General features: G+C 43.9%; 1 protein-coding gene across 5 annotated transcripts in view; it reads right to left on the bottom strand.

The window, feature by feature from the left end:
• The window catches only part of WASHC1 (WASH complex subunit 1), a 56,923-nt gene that overhangs the window by 3,094 nt on the left and 29,729 nt on the right, over positions 1-24,100 (bottom strand). For all 5 annotated transcript variants that reach the window (XM_058023429.1, XM_058023433.1, XM_058023430.1 and 2 more), the window contains exons 2-7: positions 23,497-23,650; positions 7,805-7,916; positions 6,963-7,109; positions 2,462-2,598; positions 1,427-1,562; positions 198-402 (exon numbers count right to left, since the gene is read on the bottom strand). In XM_058023429.1, the coding sequence (XP_057879412.1) occupies positions 198-402; positions 1,427-1,562; positions 2,462-2,598; positions 6,963-7,109; positions 7,805-7,916; positions 23,497-23,650 (891 nt within the window). The remainder of the gene's footprint in view (positions 1-197; positions 403-1,426; positions 1,563-2,461; positions 2,599-6,962; positions 7,110-7,804; positions 7,917-23,496; positions 23,651-24,100) is intronic.

Raw genomic sequence — 24,100 nt, 5'->3', positions numbered from 1 at the left:
AGGGGGAGGGAGGTAAAGGGGCTGCAGTCAGGCCAGAACTTGAGCAGGCTGCAGCTTTCCCTCAGGCCTAAACCAGAAGTGCAACATCCATCATCCATTTTAAAATTTCTACCAAGGGACTTTCTGCCTCATCTCAACTTTCTAGCAATCCCTGCTTTCCTCCTTCATGGGGTCCTGGGATCAGAGATTGAAAATACCTGGTTGCAAAGGCTCCACAGACTCGGTGTTGAAAGTGGGCAGCTCTGGAATTGCACTGCTAGGGGCAGAGGGTGCAATGCCAGGGCCCAGGTCAGCGCTGTACATGAGGTCTGCAGCAATGCCAGGCAGGTCTGGCAGGTAGGAGGGCACATCAATCTCAGGGACCTGGCCCAGATCTGGCACATAGAAGTAATTTTCAGCGACCTAAAGAAACCCAGAGCAACAAGGTAAGGCAGTGACTATGTGCTTGCTGCAAACAGGGGCACTGCAGGGAACAATTTGGGCACCAGCCAGAGCTGAGCTGGTGTTCCTTGGTACATCAGCTACCCCTACACTTCTGTGCTTAGAGGTTACCTCCTGCAGGCCAGGCTTGGGGAAGGCAGACTGCAGGAGGAGGAAGTGCAGAACCCTTCTTAGTTTCACAGTAACAAGTGAACTCTGAAGGGTTCACACACTAACTGCTGCAGCCTAAATAAACCAGTCCCTTCTCCTCCAGAAGAGGATGGTGTCTGAACCATTCCAAAGATTAAAATGCACAACCCAGCAGTTACAGAGGTTTGCTTTTGTGTTTAACACACAGGCAACACAGTAGTGAATGGTGCACGGTGAATAAAGAGTTCACTATATACATTATATCATTATATACATTATATCCTCCACTCCAACATGATGAGCAAATGATTGCCAGGCTCCTTTTCCCAGTCCCAGCAAAGATGGTACACCCCATCTATGGCCTTTATAAAGTGTCAGGTACCAGTCACATGTTGGGGCAGCTGGTTTGGTGCACTGCCTGCCCCATGTGTACAGCAAGCAGAGCCCTTTGCTCAGTCTGGCTGGCCCTTCTGTTTGCACCAGTGGGCCCCCTTCCCAGCAGGAATGATGAGGGCCCCACTTCACCCCAGGGACCTTCTAGCAGTGGCACTTCACCCTCAGACTCTGAGGCTCAGGAGGTGGCACAAGGGAGCTGACATCCCATCCCACTACTCTCCTTTCACCACTCAGCAAAGGCTTGAGCAGAGAGAAATGCCTGCCAAGTGTGAGGCTTTTGTCTCACTCATCAAGCTCACACCAGGACCTCAAGCACAAAACCAGGCAAGGTCCTTCTGATAAATGAATACTCTGCAGCCCTGTAAGGGGCTTTTGTCCCACCTGCTCACCACCCTATCAAAGTCCTTTATTTTCAGAGAGCTGAGCACAACCCTCTGGAATGTAAGCAGCTGCCTCTCACCTGTCGGTCTAGCTGTCCCCTTTTGGTGATGGAGAGAGGTGCATCAAAGAGCTTCTCTTCTGTCTCTGTTTCTAAAGCCACATGGGTCTTGGTCACTGCTCCAGCCAGGGGATCCAGGAACACATACTTCTTGTACCTAAGGGCAGAAAACAAGTATTTTAGTGAGAGCCAAGGCCAGAAGAAACAGTGTACACAAGAGGGCCTTGGAGGCAGAGATTTGACTTCACTCATTAAGATGGAACATGTTGGGCCTCCCAGCTTCCTTCTTTTAGCTCCATTTTCCTGCCTTTTCCCTCCACAACCAGGAGGCAAGCAGCTCCCCACCCTGCCAGTGCAGCCTCCAGACTAATTCTACAGCAAAGCCCCACTGTAGTGCCACCAGGACCAAGCTCTCCCCTTTTCACCACCTGGCCTGAAACCATCCTACAGCCTGCAGCAGGACACCAGTGATTTTTCACTCAGGGCTCAGGAGGACAGACAAAAAGGAGAAATGATCCATAGCTCAGGAGAAGAAAGACAAGGTCCAGCAGCTGAAAGCTCAAGAAGAGCTTAAAGTAGTTCTTCAATAAGAGCAGAAAGAAGAACCATGATGTGAGTGGAAAAGGGAACTGCAGTGAGGGAGGTGGTGGAGACATTAAAGCAGCAAAAACAATAAAGTAATGCTGTGAGGAGTTGTCAGGAGAAGCAGCAGTGCCTAAGCTAGCACACAGGGCAGAGAAAGGCAGGCATATCTCAAGGCTGGAAAGAAATTAGATGTACAACAGGATGAACTAAGCAAAAGAAAGTGCAAAGTTGGGTTGAATCAGATGAGTAGAGGATCAGGTATGGACAAACTGACTGCTTCCACCCAAGGCAAAGAGCAGGGAAGGTTCCCAGCTGGAAGCCAGCAGAGAGGTATCAAACCCTGTCCTATCAAGAGCCTGATAGGTAACAGCCCCAGGAAAGCAAGCAGTCACTGCAATGCCTGAGGAAGGGAAAGCTCCTCTGAGGACAAGCAGGGGCAGGTGAGCAGCACAGCACTGCTCCAGCTCTCACAGGTTCTCGGTGGTATTGAAGAGTAGCAGGGAGCTGAGGGAGCTGATGTTCCTGGGAAGGCTGCCCAGGCCTTCTTCTGCATCATCCTCCTGGTGAATTTTGGTGCTCACGCACACAGGAAAATACTTGAGCTTTTCCTGCAAGAAGACAGATAAAAGGTGGTAAGACACTAGAACCATGGCTGCTGAGGCAGCTCTCCCCAGCCACCACACCCCACACTGCTGGATGCACTTCATGGTCTGGGAACCCTGCTGCTCCCTCTCTATCTCCCTTTGAGCTAGGAAGTACATGGACAACATTGCAACCACTCAATCATGACAAGTGTTGGCAGCTCAGACTGGCAGCAAGTGCTTTTGGTGCTGTGGATGGGTCATGCTGAACACACTCTGGCAAGTATCCACCAGAGTAAAACCACCTCCCTGGCTCTGTAGTCAGAGGCAGGGATCAAGCACCACAGCCTAAAAGGCTTTTGTTGCAGTGTCTCCAATTGCCACACATTTTCACACAGGGAGAGTTCCCCACACCTCTCTATTACCTCCTCTCTGTTGCCTTCACTTGATGTTTTAAGAGCTGTGATTGCACAGGTGGGGTAGGCAGGAAGGCAAAGGAAAAAGAGGTTAGGAAAGAACAGAGTGCCTGCACTAGGCAAGAGATCAGGCAGAAAGGAGTGCACAGGCTGGAACGTGTGCCAGATGGTTTTGCAAAGCCTGAGGGATTTGCAGGAGTTTTCAACTCTAATGAACTGAAATCTTCCCTCTCTCAGTTCTAAAACTTCATGCATAATATATAGAGCTCCCTTTCGAAAAGGACTTATTACATCTGAGCTGCCTGACTTTTATAGAGCACAGGGGTTGCCATCCCACATCAGAGCAGCGCTTCAGCTGGCGTGACAGTGCCCGCTGCCACATGCTCTGGGGATGAAGCTCAGTGCCCACAGCACTCTGCTCCAGAGGGAGCAAAGGCATCAGTTCCTGAACAGAGACATTTTGGGATGAACAAACCTCCACCTCAGAGCCCTCTGCAGACCCCTCCTCAGCCCCTTCACAGTTTTTTCTTCACAAGAAAGGCAAGCAGCAGCTACAAGGTAGTCAGTGTTCATACCAGGAGAAACCAGAGCACTCTGCCAGGTTAAGTAACTCGCCACACCTGTGGTTTTCTTCTGCCACCACTCCAAATACTGCCCACAGATTCCTACTGCCTCACTGCTTCCAGCATCCCTGCACCACCCCATTCTCTCTCTGAGTCCCTCTCCCCTCCTTGTACTTGTGTGGGAGAAATGGACACCACTGGTTTTAAGTTTTAAGACCACATCTAAGGGACACAAGCAGTTCCTGCTGATTGAAATTTCAGTCTTGAATCTGGTAGCCAGAAATCCAAGGAAATGGCTTAGTCACAGTTCAGTTAATCCACTAAGAGTTTATATGATGCTCTGAGACTATAAAATGCTATAAGAAAGAACCTGTAAGGTTTTGATTTAATTCAGGTTCCAACTTGTAAAAAATACATTGAAGTTAACACCTTCTATTTTTTAATGGAAGCAAATAGGCAAAAAAATATAAATTCTTATTTAGAGATTGTAGAAGCAGAGACTCAAAAATGAAAGTTCTTTTGATCATTAATATTCATTTCCCAATGTTTAATTTTTTAAGCATGAGGGAGTACTGACTCTTTTTGCCAGAACTGTTCAGACACACTTAGCCCTCAAGTCATTTATATATCTTTTTTAATTCTCTCTTTTGTATACTTCAGTTAGCACTGGAAGATTGTGCATCACTTTAAGGGTGTAGTGAGAAAATAACCATTTACTTACAAACCTCATCTAAGGAATTTATAAAAGCACTAAGCATGAGTATTCTGAAATGTGAAATATAATCCTTTTAATTTAAATGCCATCAAAGTGCTGGTCTTACTCAAGTACCTAGATACGCTCTGAAATTTGGAACTTCCACACACTGCCAAAATATCCTGCAACTGTGAATTCCACAAGTTAAGGTGCCATTTAAAAATTAGTTTTCTTATAGGAACATTAAGTTCTTAAGCCAAAGTTTGGCAACCTTGACATACTAAAGTCATGGGGGTTGCTTGACAGTTCAAACACCCCAACCTGGGGTCTGGCACCTGGCAGGATCCCACCCCCAAGGACATTTTCAGGCATTTTTCTTCTAAAGAACCTACAGTTAAAAATATTTAAAGTCATTCTGGTTCTTCATTTAATTAAACACAAACCATTACAAATGGAATTGGTGCATGTACCAGAAATCCCACTCCCCCCACACCAAGGGAGTGCTGAGGCCAGCTGGGAAAGTATTTCAAGATGAGCAAGTGACAAAAGCCTGGTTTAACCTCCACATGCCTATGGTGGGCTCTGGGAGAGGCAGAATTCACAAGGACCTGCCAAGTTACTCACACTTTTGAAGTCTAGCAAGGTTACTCCAGCAGCGGGTGGTAACTTTTGCCTGGACTCCTTCCCATGTGCAGCACCCAGGCACAGCTCCCACCACAAAGGGAAGCCCCACAGGGCTGCAGCCAGCTCCCTGCTGAGCCCTGCCTTGCTGCTACCCCTGCAGTGTGCAAAGCAGAGGGTTTTCCAGGCTTACCACCAGCACTGTGTTTCTGGCACTCTTACCCATCAGTGCTTACCTTACCTAAACAGCATCCTCTAAACAAATGAGATTTCACTTGCTTGGGATTGAGGGGGCAAGAAGAAAATCCAAGGAGGAAGCATTTAAAATCAACTGCAGACCCACACACATTTCCAACTGTGCTTACCCACCACAGCAAAACCCCTAAAGGCTGAGCACAGGCTGCCACCACTTCCCCTCAGACTGACATCAGCAGAGTTTGCTTTCCTGATGAGGTGCTGTGTGCACGTGGAGTTTAGCAAAGGCCACTGTGCTCACAGCAAAGAGGCTTCTCTTTCATCAGAACTGAAAACAGGCAGTGAGCCCTTGCTGAAAGCCCTGAATAATTGAGGAAAGCCTAAATGCAAACATTAGACTTCTCCCTGTCACATTTCATTACTGCAAGGCTCTGTGCTCAGCTATGGCTGAGAAGGGCCTGTCCCCCTGGAATGTGGTCAGAGCTTGGCCATGCTGAGCCCCACTCAGCCCATCAGCCCCTCCATCCTTCACCACTGACAGCAGCATCCCCACCCCACAGAGGAGCTCGTGTGTGTGAGCTTGGCAAGAGTGAACACTGCTGCATGAGGCAGACTCAGCAAAGCCAGAGAAAGACCAACAGTCCCAAAAGAGGATCAAAATATGGGTCACAGGAGGGGAGCAACAAACATCCCCCGGGGCCTGAAACAAAGCCCCTGTGGTGATGGCAGCTTTAGTCACAAGGGCAGAACATGGCAGTGGTACAGACTGACTGGGACTGGAAGAGATGGCATCCCAGGCACATGGCTGTGGGGAATGGCATGTGCACCATGCCATTTGTGGGATACAGCATTTTAACAGCTGATGTCCTTCTCAATCCCTTCCCTGTGCAAGGGGCTGTACTTCAGCACCAGCCCTTCAGGGTGGGAGCCCATCTCCCTGGCTGCTCCATGCCTGCCTCTGCTCCCCCCCACTCCAGAGGGATGGGGCCACCAGCCAGACAGACTCACTGGCCCTGGCAGACACCAGCCTGTCCCATGCAGCTCTGCCTGTGCCACTGCCAGGACTGGAAGGAAGCAGGAACCCTGCTCAAGTCTGCCAGCTCTCCATTTGGCCAGCAATGCTGCTTCCTTGGCCTGGCTGAAATATTCATAACTACCTCTCTGTGTGAAGTCTCAACTCCATTAACACTCTGGGAAGTTTAGCATGATAAATTATTCAGTGGCAGCTTTATTTCTGGCCAAGTCACACAAGGATGAGGAAGGAAGTCTCTTTAGGGGTGGAGAGCAGGGAAGTTGTCAAACTGATCCTTAACCTGCTAGGAACAGCACATCTGCTACTCCTGACACAGCACATACACAGCAACTTTTAAACTTTAGGCACAGCAGCTCTTTCTCCTGTTCTTCCAACTGAGGGACAATGCTCAAATGCAACGACTTCCTGGGGCAGAAAAATGCTCTAATGAATGTCTCCTTTTTCTCCTGACACACTCACAAGCCTCCTTACCTTCCCCCTCTCACCAGAAGTTATATCACAGCCTTCAGAAACTATTTCTGAAACAACTCTGAGCTTGATCCCAGCTGCTCACTATGCACAGCCAAAGCCTTGAGCCCAGGCAGCAGCACCCACCAACACCACTGCAGGAAACAGCAGCATTTCAGGAAATGGAACTGCTCCAGACACTTGGCAGTGCACAGCACCCAGACAAACTCTTGTACTGACATGGCCCTCTCCAACTGGCACCTCCAGAAGCTTCCCAGTCTGACCTCACACCCTGACAGGCCAAATGAAAATATGTTCTACTCCTAGCCTATGTCCCAAAGCCCTGGCCCACTTTATCAAAGAGATTAACAGCCTCCAGGTTCTCTTTGCTTGTCCTTCCCAAGGTCTGTTCTCCTCCTTACCTGCAGAGCTGTTTCATCCAGCATTTGGTGTTTGCTCTGAATCTTGTGTCTTGGCCATTTCTGTTTAGCTGGGTCTTCTGCACCAGCAAAAATTGAACTGTACTCCTGCAGCCGTTCAGGGGCTGGATACTTGGCACTGGAAAACACCTATGGAGAAACAAGGAGGGACTAAAAAACCCCAACAAGAGGCAATCCTACAAGGCAGAAACACATGGTGAGGAGCAAACATGCAAACTGAGCTGCCAATGGACAGCCTTGGAGTCAACAGGCTCCTAAGGGCTATGTCAACAGACCCAAATATGTATGGACTGCCACTTCTGAAACTGGAATTCCAGAGCTTTTCTCTCTCTATAAAAGGACTAGGAGATCACTGGCAAAAAGGCTTCCACTGGCAGGAAAGGAATTGGAAATACTGTATAAAATGGAGCAAGAATGGGGAAAGAAGGATTTTCACCAGTTTTACATGGCTCAATGGGATTAAGGTGCACTAAAGGGAGTTTCTCTGACAGCAGCTTTCATTCAAACAAGTGTCTATGAGCCTGAACTGAAGGAGTTAGTTAGGCCTAGCTCAGCACATTCTTTTCTCTTTCTCAGGAAGCAGCTGGGACAGAAACCTATAAAGGTTACATAAAGCCTGTAGCTGTGTGGCTCATGGGTCTAAAATTCATCCATTGGCCAATCAGGAATGGGATTCTCACCACAATCCTGCCCAGCAGTAAGGCATGGAGAGGTGAGTGGGCAGCAGCTGCAGCAGCTGAGCACCTTTTCTTCTCCAGAGCTTATGTCAGGAGCAAAGAAAGAAGGAAGAGAAGAAGCCATGGAGCCTCCACTGAAGTCACTACCTTAATAGCCTTCTTGCTGCCCTTTATCTTCTCAATCTTGGCCTGGGCGAGGGTGACTCTCTCCCCAATCGCCCGCAGCTGTGCCCGGCTGGCCTCCACCCGCTGAGAGATCCTAGCAAGGAGGCAAGAACACTTGTTGAGCTGAACAATCAGTGGTTCTTTTCAAAACAGCACTTCCCAGCCCCTCAGAGAAGGCTGTGAATCTCAGGGGAGTGAAAACAGTGATGGTTGAGCCATGCTTGTATCCATCCTATTGAGAGCTTTAGGTACTCCAACATGAATAGGATTAATCCATGACTCACAGCATGATGTTCCTGAGGCTGTTTGGGGCACAGAAAGATAGAAAACATAGGGATCATTTAATTATTGCTAAGCTGATCTTAGAATCAAGGCCTTTTCTGCCTCTCTTCCCACCACAAGGAGCTGGGAGGGGACACAGCCAGGACACCTGATCCCAAGTGACCCAAGGGATGTTCTATACCACATGGCATCATGCTCAGCATATAAACTGGGGAGAAAGTTGGCTGGGGTCCCCTGCTTGGGGACTGACAAGCTTCACCAAGTTGGTGGTGAGCAATTGTTTTATTTGCATCACTTGTCTTTCTTGTGTTGCATTTCTCTCTATTTTTTATTATTTTCCTTTACATCATCATCATCATCATTATCATTATATAATTTAACTGTTTTTATCTCAACCCACACCACTAGATCAGCATCAGAATGCTTTGGGATGCTGGGAGCAGGCCTCAGCTACAGCTAATGATGGAGTCACCTTCTCAAAGAGGCCTCCTTCCCTATTCATAATCAGCAGATTCTCCCCAGCTACAAGGGTAAAAGCTGAAAAGTCTTCTGAACTTTCACCCCAGTTCCACTGGATCATTCTGTGCCTGTGAAAAGCAATCTCAAGCATTGTCTTTAAATTTCACCAGGAGTCTCTCTTTGCTTTTGAGGAGAGAGCTCTCGTGCTCTTTTCCTGCTCTAATTCCCTTCAGTAAAGAATTTGAGATCAGCAGTGATCCATGATTCCCAATTCCAAACTGTACCAAATCCATCTTTTCCAGTATTTTCACTTTGGGCAGCACATTCTCTATTATAGTATAGAAATATAACCCCCCTCAATGCAGATAGTGAAAAACAGCAAGAACAAGCAGCCTGTTCTCCTTGTACCATTCTAAAAAAAACCCCCTCACTTTCTCTAAACTTGAAGTATTTCTGTTTGTTTATAGCCATGCTCTCCTCTTCCTGGAGGCATGAAAAATCCTTCCTTATGCATATGGCATGATAGCACACAGCCTGTTTCTACCTTATTCTGCTTGGAGTGGGAGATGAGCAAAATTGAACCTCATGAGATTCTCCCTCTCAGAATTACTCTCCATTACCCCATTTTATTTTAAACACAGTCTAACAGCTTGTATTTTGTACCAACACTGAATACAAATCTGTTCATGATTTCCTTCCCACACCCTCCCTCTGCCTCAGTGGAGTAAGTTCATATCAGTTTTACACTTGATAGGTTCTCAGAGTAGTTTCTGTTGTTCCTTTCAGTCTGCATTTCCTAGCACCTGTCTGCAGCAAATTTCATGTGTCACAGGGCTGTCCCATTGCCTCGTTTTGTTCAAGTGTGAGATGCCTCTGAAGGACCTAAATCTTTCCTAACTGCTCTCACCAGCAGATTTTTCCCACCTCACAGTTCACCTCTTTTCTAGAGGTTTCATAATAGTATTGATTGACACTATTTCCAGTACTGCTCTCTAGAGGCATCTGACTATTTTTACTCCCTTCAAAGCTGAAAAAACTGAGTCATTTATTTCTGCTTTGCTGCTCTCCCTCAAATCAATGATGCAATTTTCTCTCTCACCTGAGAGTAGACCTCTCTCCTAGAAGAACTCCACAAAGCTTTCTTGAAGCTCCAAATAAAAGTGAGGTATCAATTGCCTTTTAGCCAGTACCCTGCTGACTTCCAGACACAATTTTCAGCATCTGACAAGGCACATGTTTCTCTCCCAGAAGGAAGTGCTAAGCAAATAGTTATGCAAGCTCAGGTCTGGAAACCAATAAGTGTTCTTCTCCCTTTCACTTCATGAACCTGAGTGGGTCCAGTGAGGCAGTCAAACACCTCCCTCTCCCTTTCCTGCCCCATATTATCCCCAGTGCTTCACCAGGTACCAACCTCTTCCCCTCCCCTCACTCAAAGAAAAAAAAAAGAGGAGACATCCAACCCACCAAATGCCTGTTCCCAGCATAAACTGGGGAATTTGTCCAGTGCCAGCTCAGGTGTTTCAAACCATGATGGATTTTCTCTGAGGCACCCTGTACATTCTCCTGTGATCTCATGCTCAAGGATTTGACAGGCCAAATCCCACTGACCTTATAGGATCTGCAAAAAACCTTCACCTGAGGTGGTACAGATGCCGGCCCACAACACAGAAGGAATACATATCAGTCTACAGATTAATTTATTTGTTGCTGAACAAGGTAACTTTGAAATAAAAATTAAACCCCCTCAGTCCAACCAATCCAAATTCCATGTACAGGCTCCTAGAAGTGCATGACTGTTAGCATGAACAGCTCAAGATACAGCTGTATGTGTTAGTTAGAAAAGATAATATACCATATATCTTACCAGAAAAGATACATGAAGAAACCTCCTCATGTTTGATCAACTATTTCTACTGCTGTGGAAACTGAATTTACTCAAAGGACACAACCAGCTTTTGTAAAGAAAGGGAACAGGAAGGAAGGGATGGAGGGATATGGCCAAGGATTTCAGTGGCAGTGCTGGAGGAAAGGTGGCATTCAGATCTTAATTTCCATTAAAGAGGAGACAAGGACAATTAGGACAAGAGGGATTAAGTGTTAATAAAATGGCCCAATACTGCCTCTCAAAACCACCATGAGCATCTGAACCCAGCCCATGCCTATTTTCTTAGTCATTGCTGTGTTATTTTGCTCTTAGTGTTCTTTTCTGCTTGAGAAACACTTTCAGTTAAATTCAACATGACTTTGGAGTTGCAAAGGAGCAGGAGGCTGCAGCCCCTCCCTTTCAATAGGATGTGCTTCATTCAGGACAAGTGAAAGGTCTGTGAAAAAAGGAGAATACATCACCTACCTTCAAATGCTGGGCATTGAGCCAAATCAACCTTCCCCTCCCAGTGTTTTTCTTTGGGGAAGCAATACACATGGCAGATTAAATCTATCTACTGGATTATCTCTTAATCCATACAGACTTTTATTTTTCGATCTAAGCAGATATTAAAGCCAACCTTTCAGCTGCTTTGATTCAAGCTTTCACTTTCTCTTGTCCCTTTGAAATATTTTTGCCCTCAAGCCCTCTGCACTTCACCCCCAACTTAGCTCTTGTTTCTCCTTTGTCCTAAAATCCTCATCCTGCTGTGTTTAAGCCACTCTCCATTTTACAGGCAATTTTCTCCAACAGCCACAGCAAGTTCCAGGAACACTTCCTCCCAATTCTTGGGAATCTCTTGAGGGCCTCTCTTGCTGCCCCCCCTATCCTCTGTCCCATCTGCAACCACAGAGCAGATCTTTCCTCTTACTCTGTTATAACTCCTCTGATAAATCTCACATTCAGGTGCCTACTGAAAGCCTTCCTCTGCTGTTTCTGTGTATTCATGATGGAAAATTCACTGTTTCCTTACTCCCACAGGAAAAAGATTTGAGGCATTAGGAATCTGGCATCCAGGACACTGGATACTGCCATTATTGCCAGCACTGCCAGTAATGCTACATTTGTATGCAAGTCTCCAAGCATTTCACAGGGCCAACCAAAAAAATGGTGATTTTTATCATCTGTATCTGCTATGGATCAGACAGAAACAGAAAAAAAAAAGTTTAAAATCAGAGAAGGTTTAAAGATAGGCCAACAGATTCCAAGACTGGTGTCTGAGAAAGACAGAATTCAGCTGCAAGGAAGCATCACAGCAGCCAGAGACCCTTTGCTCTCTGTGTGGAACATCCATGTCACCCAAAAGTGACAGGGATGGCAGAACTTCTGAAATGGCAGAGAGGACAGGCAAGCTGCACACCAAGGTGAACGAGAAAGGTTAGGCAACAGAAGCTGGAGCAAACCTCTCTAGAATACCAAAGAACTTCATTTCCATGTCTGAAGTATAAAAGTAAGTGATCAACCAAGGAGAAAGAACATTACAGAGTAGAATAAGAAATGAAGTTGCACAGGAAGATAAGGCAGACGAAGTATTAAATTACTTTTTCCTTAAATGAGGACTGTACACACCACAGAAAATCAGGCTTCTCATCACCTCCCAGCCCAAGCTCCAAGCCTTAGAGATAGCAGGGTGATGCTTGGCATTGTTGTTCAAAACTTCAGGGTACATACAGTAAATTTATTCTATAAAACCTTGGCTTCTTGCCTAAAAGTCAAGCTACCTTTTTTTTTTTTTTGGCTAAATGACGTACGCTTTTATTAAATTTCTCACTTACTGCAGGAGGCATGAATAAGAAGGGATTGAGTTTATGGTTGTTGTATTTAATTTTGTTCTCAGACACTCCAAGCAGCTGGTACTGGAGCAGGGTAACAAGGAAAGAAAGTGTCAAAATGAACACTGAGAAGCCCATCCCCACTCCAACTCAGTGCTTCTGCCCCTGCAGCTGGCAACACCTCAGGATCAAGATGGGGAGAGGGAAGGAAAGTGTGCTAAGACACTTATGGTTCACAGTGATCCAGGGAAGTATTCAAAATCAGCTCACAAAGCCAATTCACCTCAAAAGTTTGAAAGGCAAAAAGGAAAAATACATACTCTTATGAAGAGCCAAGCACATTCAACCACTCGTCGAAAGATCAACTTGTTTTCTTTCTGCTCTTCTCTCTCCATATTTAAGCAGTTGTTAAATCTTACTTCTTATCTGAGTAAGTGCAATCAGAAACTGTCATCACACACCATCTCTGACAGAAAGAAGTCCCAAGTGAGGCTGTGTAATCAACGTTCCTTCCTCCATTAAGGGTTTGGGTATTATACTAATTAATGTTTATCTCACTCTGATTGCTCCTCGAGCCTGATTTGCAGGTGTTCCAGCATTTGCATATTGCCCTGTTCCTGTGATGCTGAAAGGTCTTGCAGATTGGAGAGTGATCAAGGTTGCCAGGTTATCCTCAGCAGGATCCAGCATATATCACTCTCCACAGGTCATGTTCTCACACAAAAAACATTTCATTTTGATTTTTAATCTCTCATTTCAGAAGGCACTCCCACTACTGTGAATTAAGTTTATGTAAAAACTGGAAACTCAGAATTTTGACCTACCATCACAGGACTTTTCTCCCTCTTCCCCTGCAGCTTGCTCTCCTCCCCAGAAAAGCAGCTTCTCTTTTTTCCTTTGTATAAAAAGGTCACAAACAAGTTCCTCTTTAACCTTCCAAGCTTTTTACTTGTCTCATACCACTGACTGGTCTGAAAGCAGATGCACTTTTGTTTCTTTAGAAGAAATATATATTAAATAGAAAGTCAGCATATACTATGCAGAAAATCTCTTTGCAAATAAAGTACACCATTATATTTTTAAACTATACAGGCTACTTTTGGTCAATCTACTTCTCCATTAACAGTGTTGATATACATCTACAGCACAAGTTCTACCATCACAGTGACAACTTTTGGGAAAGATGACTTCAAGAACTCCTAAAAGAAGGAATGGAGAAAATGTTTCTTTTCCAGTACTGCTGGAGTTTCACAGGTGACCTTTTGAGTTCCTCCACTGGCAGTGGAATTGCTTCCCAAAGCAGCAGCCACAGGAAGATTCTTGAGATATCATCAGCTGATGATAGTCAGTATAGAATCACAGAATCATGAATAGCTTGGCTTGGAAGTGAGTCAATCACCTTCAGATGATCAAGCTGGTCAGAGCCTTGGCCAACCTGCCCTGAATACTCTGAGCAACCTGTTCTCATCACAGAACATGTCTTCATTATATTTACTCTGAATCTACCCTCTTAATTTAAAACCATTACAGTCTAAGAAGTTTGCCCTCATCTTTCTTATGAGCCCCTCAGGTACTGACAGGCTGCAATGAGGTTTTCTCCAAGTCATCTCTTCTCCAAGTCATCTCAACTCTCTCAGCCCTTCCTCAGAGGAGAGGAGTTCTAGTAACTGATCCTAGTACTGCAACCAGTAGAAGTTACTAGGGAAGTATAGTTTGTTATCTTTAGAGTTTCCACTCATCCTTGAAAAAATTTCTTAAGTATTTACTCACTGAAGCTTAATCTTTTGTAGTAATAGCCTTAAGTGTTTTCAGTTTTGTTCTTCTTTTTTTTAATCACTTGTCAAAGGAGGGCTAATCCTGTTTGGACAGAATTTTACAAGGCTGTCAAAAATAAATTTTGTTTCCATATTCCTTGAAGTAACAGATCATACTTGGCAGATAGCTTGAGAAGGTGTTTTGGCACCTTGTAACCTTAAATTAATCAACTGTGTGTACACAAAGATTAGGTTTCTCATTCTCCCATCAAAGCTCCATTCTCAGGCTAGCCAAAGATCTTCCTCCCTGTTCCCATTGAAAGGAAAATGTGTATCACTACAGAGTCACAGCACACATAAGCAGTGGAGAAATGCTCAGGTGACCCTGTTGTGAACTATATCTGGGGTAGGGAGAGCTAACGTCTTTAAAAAGATCTGAGATTCCTCTGGACCACTGTGGGTTCCATGTCTGATTCTACACAGACAATATCTCTGTTAGACAGCTCACTCTTATTTGACATTATGCTCCAGTTTCCCTACCAGCAACAGTTACAGCAGGCAGATCAGCCTGTTCTGAAACTTCTGATCTGTGCCCTCTCTCAGGTGGGGCTGCAAGAGAAATTCATAAGCCACCAGGCAGAAATACTGTTTCTTCTGAGCTTCACCTGAAGGTAGCAACAGCAGGAGGAGCACTGACCAGCAGCCACCCCAGCCCTTTTAGGCTGTGCCTCACCTGACCAAAGATACATCACCATGATCATGTGGCAGGAATGACATTTGCAGAGCCTTCCTCCCCCCTGGCCAGGCAGTCAGGAAGTTCCTCTTTATTCCTAGCTTCCCCCATACTTTCCAAATGATTTAAATCAGTTTTCTTAAGGTCAGTAGTACTCAGTTACAGAAATGTAACAAAACACAATGAAGTGATCATCTCTAAAGGTCTTTCCCTGATGTAAGGCTGAAAATATCAGGAAAGCTGAGCTCCCACTCCTTTATTGGGATGGAGGTTTCTCATACTGTGACAGCACACAGCACAAACACTGCTCTCAGTCTGCTCATCTCACCAAAACAAGTCATTGTCATCAAGAATAAGAATGCTGAGCAAAACATGCCTGCCTCCAGAGCAGAAAATGATTCCTGGTGATAGCAGTTCCCATTCTCACTGTTCTCCAAGAAAAGCACTGCTTTTCTTTGCATTTAATCAAATATCCTCAGAACTTCATAGCTTTTCACCCAAAGATCTCCAAGCAATTTCCAAGTGTTAATTAAGTCTTGGTTGTTTGTGAAACCAAGAGTGGAATCATTTGTTCCCTGGAACAAAAAAAAAACCTAGGCAAATTCACAGTACAGTCTCAGCAGATCAGATTTTCAGTCCATTATTCACTAACTCAAACAATTTTGCATTAATTCACAGGACTTAACACATATTTTTCAGTAGCTGCTTAATTTTCCACTTTAACACATATTTTTCAGTAGCTGCTTAATTTTCCATTTTACTGAGTTTAGGGCCACTTGTGCAGGTTCATCTGCCCTTTTCAATGTCTTGCCATTGCCAAATCCACCCCACTGTGGCTCACCGGAATAAACTACAGCCAGCAAGAACTGACACAAAATACTGACAATTCTCTCACCACCACCATTTCTTTCTTGTGATCCAAAATGCAGCCTTTACCCACATTTAAGACAAATGTTTACAAGTAAAGGTTTTTGCATTCACTTGAAATTTTCTCCACTTCCAAGCAGCTGATGGCAATCACATGAAATTTTACTTGCAGGTCACAAGTTGAACCCTTCAGTCTCCTTTTCAATAAAATGTATCTAAAAGCTGTCATTTACAAGCTAATGCTTACTCTATAAAAACTGCTGTCCTGCACAACTGGACTTGAATATTCAGAAGGAAAGCCCAACCAAGAAAAAGGACTTGCTACCATAAAATGTCTGTTTAAAGACAACTACACTTCCTGTCTTCTCAGAACTCTTACTTCCTTTCTGACTTTGATCACATAATAAGGGTCTGCCTCTGTGATCTTCCCTCACTGTGCTGATATGTTGAAGTTGTAATCACACACTTGGTAAATGACCAAACTGGCTTCTGAAGCATGACTTGGAGCATCCAGATCATTATTCTGTTTTGCACTCAGCAATATGTTTCTGCTTATCATATTGCAGTGATCCCTGTACTTTTCAAGAGCTTACATCTCAGTGAAAATTCTATTTCTTTGCACTCACTGCTTCTACTCAGCAACGATCCTCTTCAACATCCTGCCAGAACTAGTGTGGATTCCCAAGATCCACCCAAAATTTTGCTACAATTAAGACAGTCCAACTTCATAAGATAGACTTTCTCAGAAACAGTTACTTGCCCTTTGCCAGTAACAAAATTTCCTAGCTAATTTAGCTTTTCCCTTTCTTACCTTTGCTTTCAAAGTAAATTTCTTTAATAGATCTTCTTTCCAAACAGGCCTCCTTCTCTTAAAGGAAAGATTTCTTCACATATTTTTTGCAACTGAAGTTTATTTAATAATATTTACTCTTCAGAAACAGAGGTGTTTAGTGTTACTTCTTCATTTTCCTACAATCAGTTGCAGTCACACTTAAATCTCAAAAGTCACCTTCTGTGATATGCCCATCAACAAGCTAATTTGAGTGTGCTTCTTTCACAAATCAGAACAACTCTATGACACCTTATCCATCTAACACCCTTCCTGAGCGATTACAGCACTTTCTTACTTTCTTGAGGCATTTCTAGTTACTCTTCCACCAAAAACTTTGGGCCACAGGCAGAGATGCTCCTTACAGCATCAAAAAGCAGAGATCTGTCTGCTTGCACTGACAGCTGCTCTGTATTTCAATGAAACAGTCTGAGGCACATCAGTGATCAGACACCTTTAGAATTGGTCTAGACACATGATATCATTTTCCCCCATTGTCATTTTAAAAATCATCTTTCCCATGCACTAACTCACAATTAGTCATTAAGAATGGAAACACTATCCTCACAGTAATACCAGAACAAATTCTTACAGTGTGCCTTCCAAACCTCCTTCCCCACCCCAAAACTGCCAGAAGTGTAAATTCATACACTTGAATAGCTTAAATCCAGGATGTCACTCTCAAAAGCAATTGTTGAAGCAAAACCAAACTACCCAGTCACTGGGACAAAACAACAGAGAGAACTGCACTGTGGAGACACCATGAACTTCCTTGATTTTTGGTACTGTACTACTGGAATGTTATATTTATATATGTGTATATATGTTGGAATGTTATATATATATATAACCAGAAGGCAATTCCTACTGCACTCACACAGAGCAGAAATGCAACAGCTTTACCTCCTCTTCTAAAAGGAATGTTTGTTATGCCTCTTAGGCCCATCAAGCATGTTTTCAGATTCAGCTTTGCTGGTCAATCTAAAACAAGAGTCCTAGAAGTAAATTAAAATGCAAATACCTGGTTTTATAATGCACATTTATCCGGAATAAGGATCATATTCTTGGATGAATTAAGAAAGGAATCCAATTCACCATGCTGTGCCAGGGAGAGTAGGGGATAAAAATTATTAATGGCACAGCATGGTGAATTCCTTCAATAAAATGTTTGTCTGGTGGATTTAGAGGAAGGGATGAAAGTTTCTGGAACCTGAATTAAAGAATTTGGATGGTATAGTGTGTTAAAGAGAAACCCCAGGTGGGTAATTTAGGTTCTGGAAGATGTAGGTGGAAGAAAATCAGAAACTCCTTCATTAGCACCTACAAATAGGTCTCCTGTCTCCAAAAGCACTGCTCTGTCTCTGCTGTCAGTTGCATTTACACCTAAACCCTCACAGCCTTCCCCATTTTCAAAACCCAACAGCACCACAGCCAGACAGAAAGAAGCACCATGGAAAGGGAATTTAATGCACCAGTCATGTGTGAAGAACAGACCTTTGGCACTGCTGTTCCTCCCCCAACTCTCCCCTCAGTGTGCACACCCCCATAGAATGAGCCTGTAATACACATTTCAAGCCACTCAGTGTTATTTTCCAGACAGTTTTCTCCATGCTGGATCCCTAATGGAAGTCAGGCCTGTAAAACAAAATTACTTGTTTGAATCTCTTCCTCCAGGGCTGACTGAGTACACAAAAGCCATCCATAGGAACAGAAAATTACTCCAGCATATGTGAATCTCCAGGGTCTGGAGTTGGCTGAGAAGGTAGAGCTATCACTTTGTGTAATAAAGGAATAACATGGCAGATGTTACTGTATCAAGAATAGTGGGAGTGGGAGAATCCAGCAATATTGCCAAAACCATGGGCTAAGAAATAAGGGAACACTTTATCAGGTGCTTCTCCTTGCCTATTTCCAGAGAGTAACAGCCATTTGCAGTCAGGGACTGAGGGGTAAAGGAATTACTCTCTGCATGGGGAAGCTCATAAGATCTTTGCCAAAACCCTTTCAATTAACAGAGACTTACTGCTGGACAAAATTAGCTCACAGGAACTTGAAGGCTGCTACTCAATATTGAATTTTCTCCAACAAGGAACAGAGTACAAACAAGAGACTTCCCTGTCAGCATTCAAAAAAAAAAAACGCCATGAACTAAAATAAATCAACAATTCATATGTACTGAAATTACCTTAGTTTCTCCTCACTGTTTGCCTTTCCTATTGCCCATGCCATCTGTTTTAAAGCAAACTCTCTCATATTTCCACAAGATATTCCACTACTGCTGTAAGAATAGAAAGAACCTTCTCAAGAGCTCCTTAAAGTCTGAAATTGTTGTGTGCCTCCTTTTGCTGGGCAGGTTTGAGACTAATTCCAGAAGTAGGAGAACACCTCTCCTGCAGTTTGGCACAGGTCAGATTCCAGAAGATCTTAAGTTTAAGGATTTTAGCAGCATCCAGAAAGAGTTGTGACCTTGTCTCTTGCAGAACAGTCACACTCCCTTTGCCTCTTTCTGGGGGTGTGGGATGCCTGCTAGTGCCAGCTGTTGCCAGCCTCCAAAGCATGCTGATCACACCTCTGTGTCACCTCCTAAAGTCTTCTTTCCACAGTCTAGGAACCTTTCTGAAGCTACATCCTCACAAGCTGTCAAAGTTATCTTCCAGAGGATCATGGCAGCCATAACAAATGAAAGGTGCCTTACAAAGTGTGTGCTACACTTAAAAGGAAAATAAATCCACGTTACTTGGACACCTATCTACAAGAACAACAACTAGCTGCAGGCAAAATGTCCCTGTTCTCCATTTCCTCATGTCTGCAGGAGACTCCATTCACTCTTTACTCACTGCTGCTGCTTTATCTTCCTGGCAGCAAACAACTGCTCCTACAGCCTCTCAGGAGAGGGACCTGAAACAAAACTAGACCTGGCATCCTCTTTCAGATGACCTCTGGGAAAACTCCAAAGTACCATGAGGCACCTTGTTGTTAAACAAGAGCCATAACACTCTCCAATTACCTGGAGAAAAATGGATTCCCTGTGCTGCAGTGTGTCTCTTGGTGCAAACTCACCTGCACGGTGATCCATCCCAGTGGACAGCTCTGTTCCTAGAAAATCAACCCTTGCAGGCAGCAGAGGAACACACACAGAGCAGTGTCCAAGCTCCAGGCTGCATCCCAGAGCCCCAGTGCACAACAAAGCACAGCACAGCTTGCAGCAAGACCCTTCCTGGCAAGTTTCCATTCCACAGACCTCCTAAATTAAACACATTTACACTGATGTACTAATCCCCACTTCCATTATTGATGATCATGACTAATCAGAGTAGCAAGTTTAAAACAAGGAGGTCCTTAAAACACACAAATGTACCTCATGATTAAGATTTTGTTGGTATTTTCAATTTCAGAACTACTCACATCTCAGCTCTGCTCCTGTCATAAACATCCCTGAAGGCTCTGCAGCCCAGCCACCTACTCCTTACCTTCCTTATCACAGCCTTACCAGATTTCTTCCCCACCCCAAAGAGCATTTCCACAGTGCTTCTGTTTTCCAGCTATGGTTTTCAGAATGCAGCTCTCATTTAAACTTTTGCTTAATATTAAAGCCCTTTTCAAATATGTAATATGAAATTAGTTGGAATCCAGCTGGGGAGGAAACAGGATACAGTGGTTTAGCAAAGTATTATTCCAGACAAGCAAAAGACACTGAATAAAGATTTTAAAGAATAACAACCAGAAATTTTAACTAAAAAAAAAAAAAAAAAAAAAAAAAGTATAAGGATGGGATATTTTGTATACAGGACAACTTGGGGCTGGATTACAGGCAAATCCTGGACCTTGATAACATCCTTCCAATCCCAAGCATTTGATTTCTTTCTACTACTGTAACACTTCATGAGATAACCTGCAAAATCAACTTTCCACACATCTGTTACTCAAATAGCAAATAGACAATATTAGAGATTATTAACATCTCCTGCCAACCCAAACTCCTCAGAAACTGAGAAATGCTGAAGGACAAGCCTACATAACTAGGAGGGAATATCAGGAAATCTAAACTCATCACTTATTTTAAGCACTTATCCCAAGAACATTCCTGTAAAATACTCCAAAGCACATAATTCCAACACAATCTCCCACCCAGAAAATACTAATGAGAAAAACTCATTAAATAGATGAGAAAGATAGAAATAGATAGAAAATAGATGAAAGACTACTGTTAATTTACAGTTTAAACTGGTCATCCCAGCTCCTGTGACCTGTATCAAAAACCCTTCCTAAAAACCCAGGAGTTACATTCAAACAGATATTATGTCAGATTGGCTATGTTAGAATATTTATGTTTTAAGCAATATTAATATCTAAGTAACTACATGCAGTGAATCTGGTTTTTACTGCAGCTTCCACAACAGATTCATGGCTTGGATTCAGTTAGCACACACAAGCTTCAAACTTCCATTACTTCAAAGCATAAAGTTGGGAAGGACATGCAGCCTCTTGGTCTTGTCACAGCACTGATATCAGCCCCAAGAGGACAGGACTTCCTCAGAGGAAGGCACTGCTGGACAGCACTGCCCTAAGACATCAATCTCCATTGCACAGCAACCAAAGCTTTGATGCTGCCCACGTGAAAAAAGGCAGGTGGGTCTCTGCTGCTGAGAGTTAGGGGTATGATGGAGAGGGATGCTGGGCTGATGTATCCTGCTCTAAATGATTCCTGATTCAATCCAGGACTGTTCTCCAAGGCTGGGGATGCTCTAGGTCTCAGCCATAGCTTACCTGAGGTTTTGCACCCACACATCCCTTGACTGTCTATGAACTACTGAACTCTGCATTCATTCACCAGGTACCTTGCCAGAGTTAATAGCAAGTAAACTTCTTTGAGAATGATGGGAAGAAGAGTTGGCAGAGACTTGTCACATGGGTTATTTCCCAAGTTGCCAAAAAAGGGGGGAAGTGGAGGAAAGTTCCCTGTATGTTCCTCTAATTCCCTAAATGGAAAGGTATCTTCCTTGTGTCATTTCAACATGTTCATTTGAAGATTTCATACTCAATTATCATGTCAGCAACAATTATGAGCAGAAACTTTGATTAGCTAAAATGGAAACAAAGATCTGGGTGTGGAAATATTCCTTTTTTCATACAGAGTAGGAGACATAGACACTTTCACTCCACCTTCCACAAAGTACAGATTGGCTTGCCACTCTCAAAAGCACTGTACCAATCCACCTGTTCCCACAAAACAAGCTCAGAACATCTGCATCTCTGCAGTACTGCAGTGAGGAGTTGGACACACTCAGCCAAGTCCCCCACAGTGAACAAGTCTCCTCTCCATCAGCACTGCAAGCTGCTGTTCTGCACATCAAACAGCCAGCTCCTCCAGGTAAGACAGCTCCTTCCTGGAAATGGAACACAGAGCTGCCTTGTCTCAGGAAAGGGAAGATAAAAGGTCACTAAGTAGCAAAGTTCTCACCTTGAAAGCTTTGCCCCTTGACTGACATGGAAGGAGCAAGGTCATGGAGCTTCTAATCAGATGCCTGCATAATTACTAAATCGCTCTTAATTATATCAGAGAGCCAAGACCTCACTGGAAAGGCAAAGTAAACAAAGAAGCCAATGAAGCCTCCTCTGTTGTTGGAGAAAATTGGTAATTAAAAGTCATGAGTGCACCAAGGAGTGAGGGAACAGCATCACAGTCACTGCTCAGTTCTCAGGAGTGCCTTGCATACAAAGCAGCAGGCTTATCTCCCCAGGGAAATTACAGGGTACTGTGTTAGACAGCAGAGTGGAGAGGAGAAACAGGGAAAATAGAGACACAGAAAGAGCAACTCCTGCATTATCAAGAGCTTCATTTACCCCACAGAGAGGGACAGCACTGCCAACCAGGCCCACGTCTGAGAAGGGTTTTCCACATGTTTATGGCAGCTCTAGAAAGCCTTCTCCCAGCCTTAGATCATGAAGTGTTCACCTACTTTAGGGAGCACAAATGAAGCAGACCTTATGTTCAACCTAATCCAACCCACACACAGCCCTTGCCCAAACAAGGACCATTCCAGTGGAAAACCTTAACCCCAATAACCTGAACTCAGCCTTAGAGACTGCTCTTTCTCCAGAGGCTACCCTTCAAAAGATCATTATCAGAAACTACAGAACTCCAATCTACCCTTAAAAAACCTTCCAAAACTCAAAGACAGACAGAACATCATGATCCTGCTCACACCATAAGAAATTAAACTAGACAGTCATGGGACCTGCTGAAACCAAAGCATGTGCTTTTACTGATTAGACTATCTGATTACTGATTAGACTACTAAGGTAAATGCTGATCTGTTTCCTTCAAAATGACAGTCCACACTATCTCAGAGCACTGAGATGCCAAAGATGGCACTGGACAGAAAAAAGCACCACATTATCTACCATCATGTGCAAGCAAACACAAGAATCTCTCTGATCTGCCATACAGACAGCCTTAAAGATCCAATCCTAAAGATGATCATATGCAAGAGGAGCCAAGTCTGGCCCAAATCCTTGAAGAGATGGATTGTGATACTGTGGCTGTCTTACTCAGGGCACTCAGCCCTTCCAAGACACAAAAGGGAAGTGTGAAACACCAGAAGCCCAAAGAAAACAGTTTGTACACTGCAGAGATCAGAACAAAGAGACATTTTCTACTTCACTGCTTCAAGTACAATGATTCAAAAAGACACATCTTCAAGATACTCCAAATTACAATGCCTCCCCTTCAAAGCATGAGCAAGAAGGAATAAGGGATAAATGCAGAAGAAGCAGTAATGCAATTTTTTAGTCATTAATAAAAATGAGTAAAAATTAATAACCAACAATCTCTGGCAAACTGCAGCCATTTCATTATGCTTAACTTTGACAGACTCAAATCTAATAAACTCACATTGAAGTGCATCTGGTCCTTTTCCATCTCTTTTCTGAACTTCCAACCCAATTGCTTACCAAGCCAATGCCCTTTCCCTTCACTGCTGCACCCTGATTCCAGCCCTGTGTTGTGTAATGCTGAATGCAGAGCACCCAACCCCCCAGGAGAGCACTTTACCTGTTGAAAATATCAGCTGACACCTTCTGCAGATACTGCAGTGCATCTGCCACCTGCTGCACAGCCTCCTCCCTGCGCAGGTCTGGCTGGATCAGGGGCACTGAGTATGGCTGCCCTTCCAAAAAGTGCTTCTGGGCTACTGTGGCCATTGTGCCTAAGGGAAAGAACAAATAGGTCATCACACATTAAACACACTGTCATTTTATCACAGCAGTTATTCAGGGACTTCTACTTTCTGCTCCACTAATTATTTTAGGAAAGCATTTGCAACAGAATTGGTAAGCTGAGGAGAAAGGCACAAGTGGTAAGGCTGACATATTGGATTTTTAATACATTCAAGGCAGCTACAGTGAGCTGAGACTCTCTTGCTTACCTGAATGTTCTTGGAAACCATAATTTTATTTTAGCATGCTAAAGTAAACAAATCTCTGCTCAGTATTGTGCTGAAAACAAAGACCAGAGTTAGAAGCAAAGTTGGTTCAGAGCAGCAATAAGACTCATCACAAATCACCCTGTCTCCTCCTCCCTTTCCTCATATTCTACATGGATATATTTCAGGTCACCCAACCCTATTAGCAAAAGGCAGTATTTCATCTTACCCTTC

This window comes from Melospiza georgiana, chromosome 4 (genome assembly GCF_028018845.1).
Source record: "Melospiza georgiana isolate bMelGeo1 chromosome 4, bMelGeo1.pri, whole genome shotgun sequence".
Lineage (NCBI taxonomy): Eukaryota > Metazoa > Chordata > Aves > Passeriformes > Passerellidae > Melospiza > Melospiza georgiana.
Note: the sequence above shows the minus strand (reverse complement) of the source record. Positions and strands in the feature narration are given on the sequence as shown.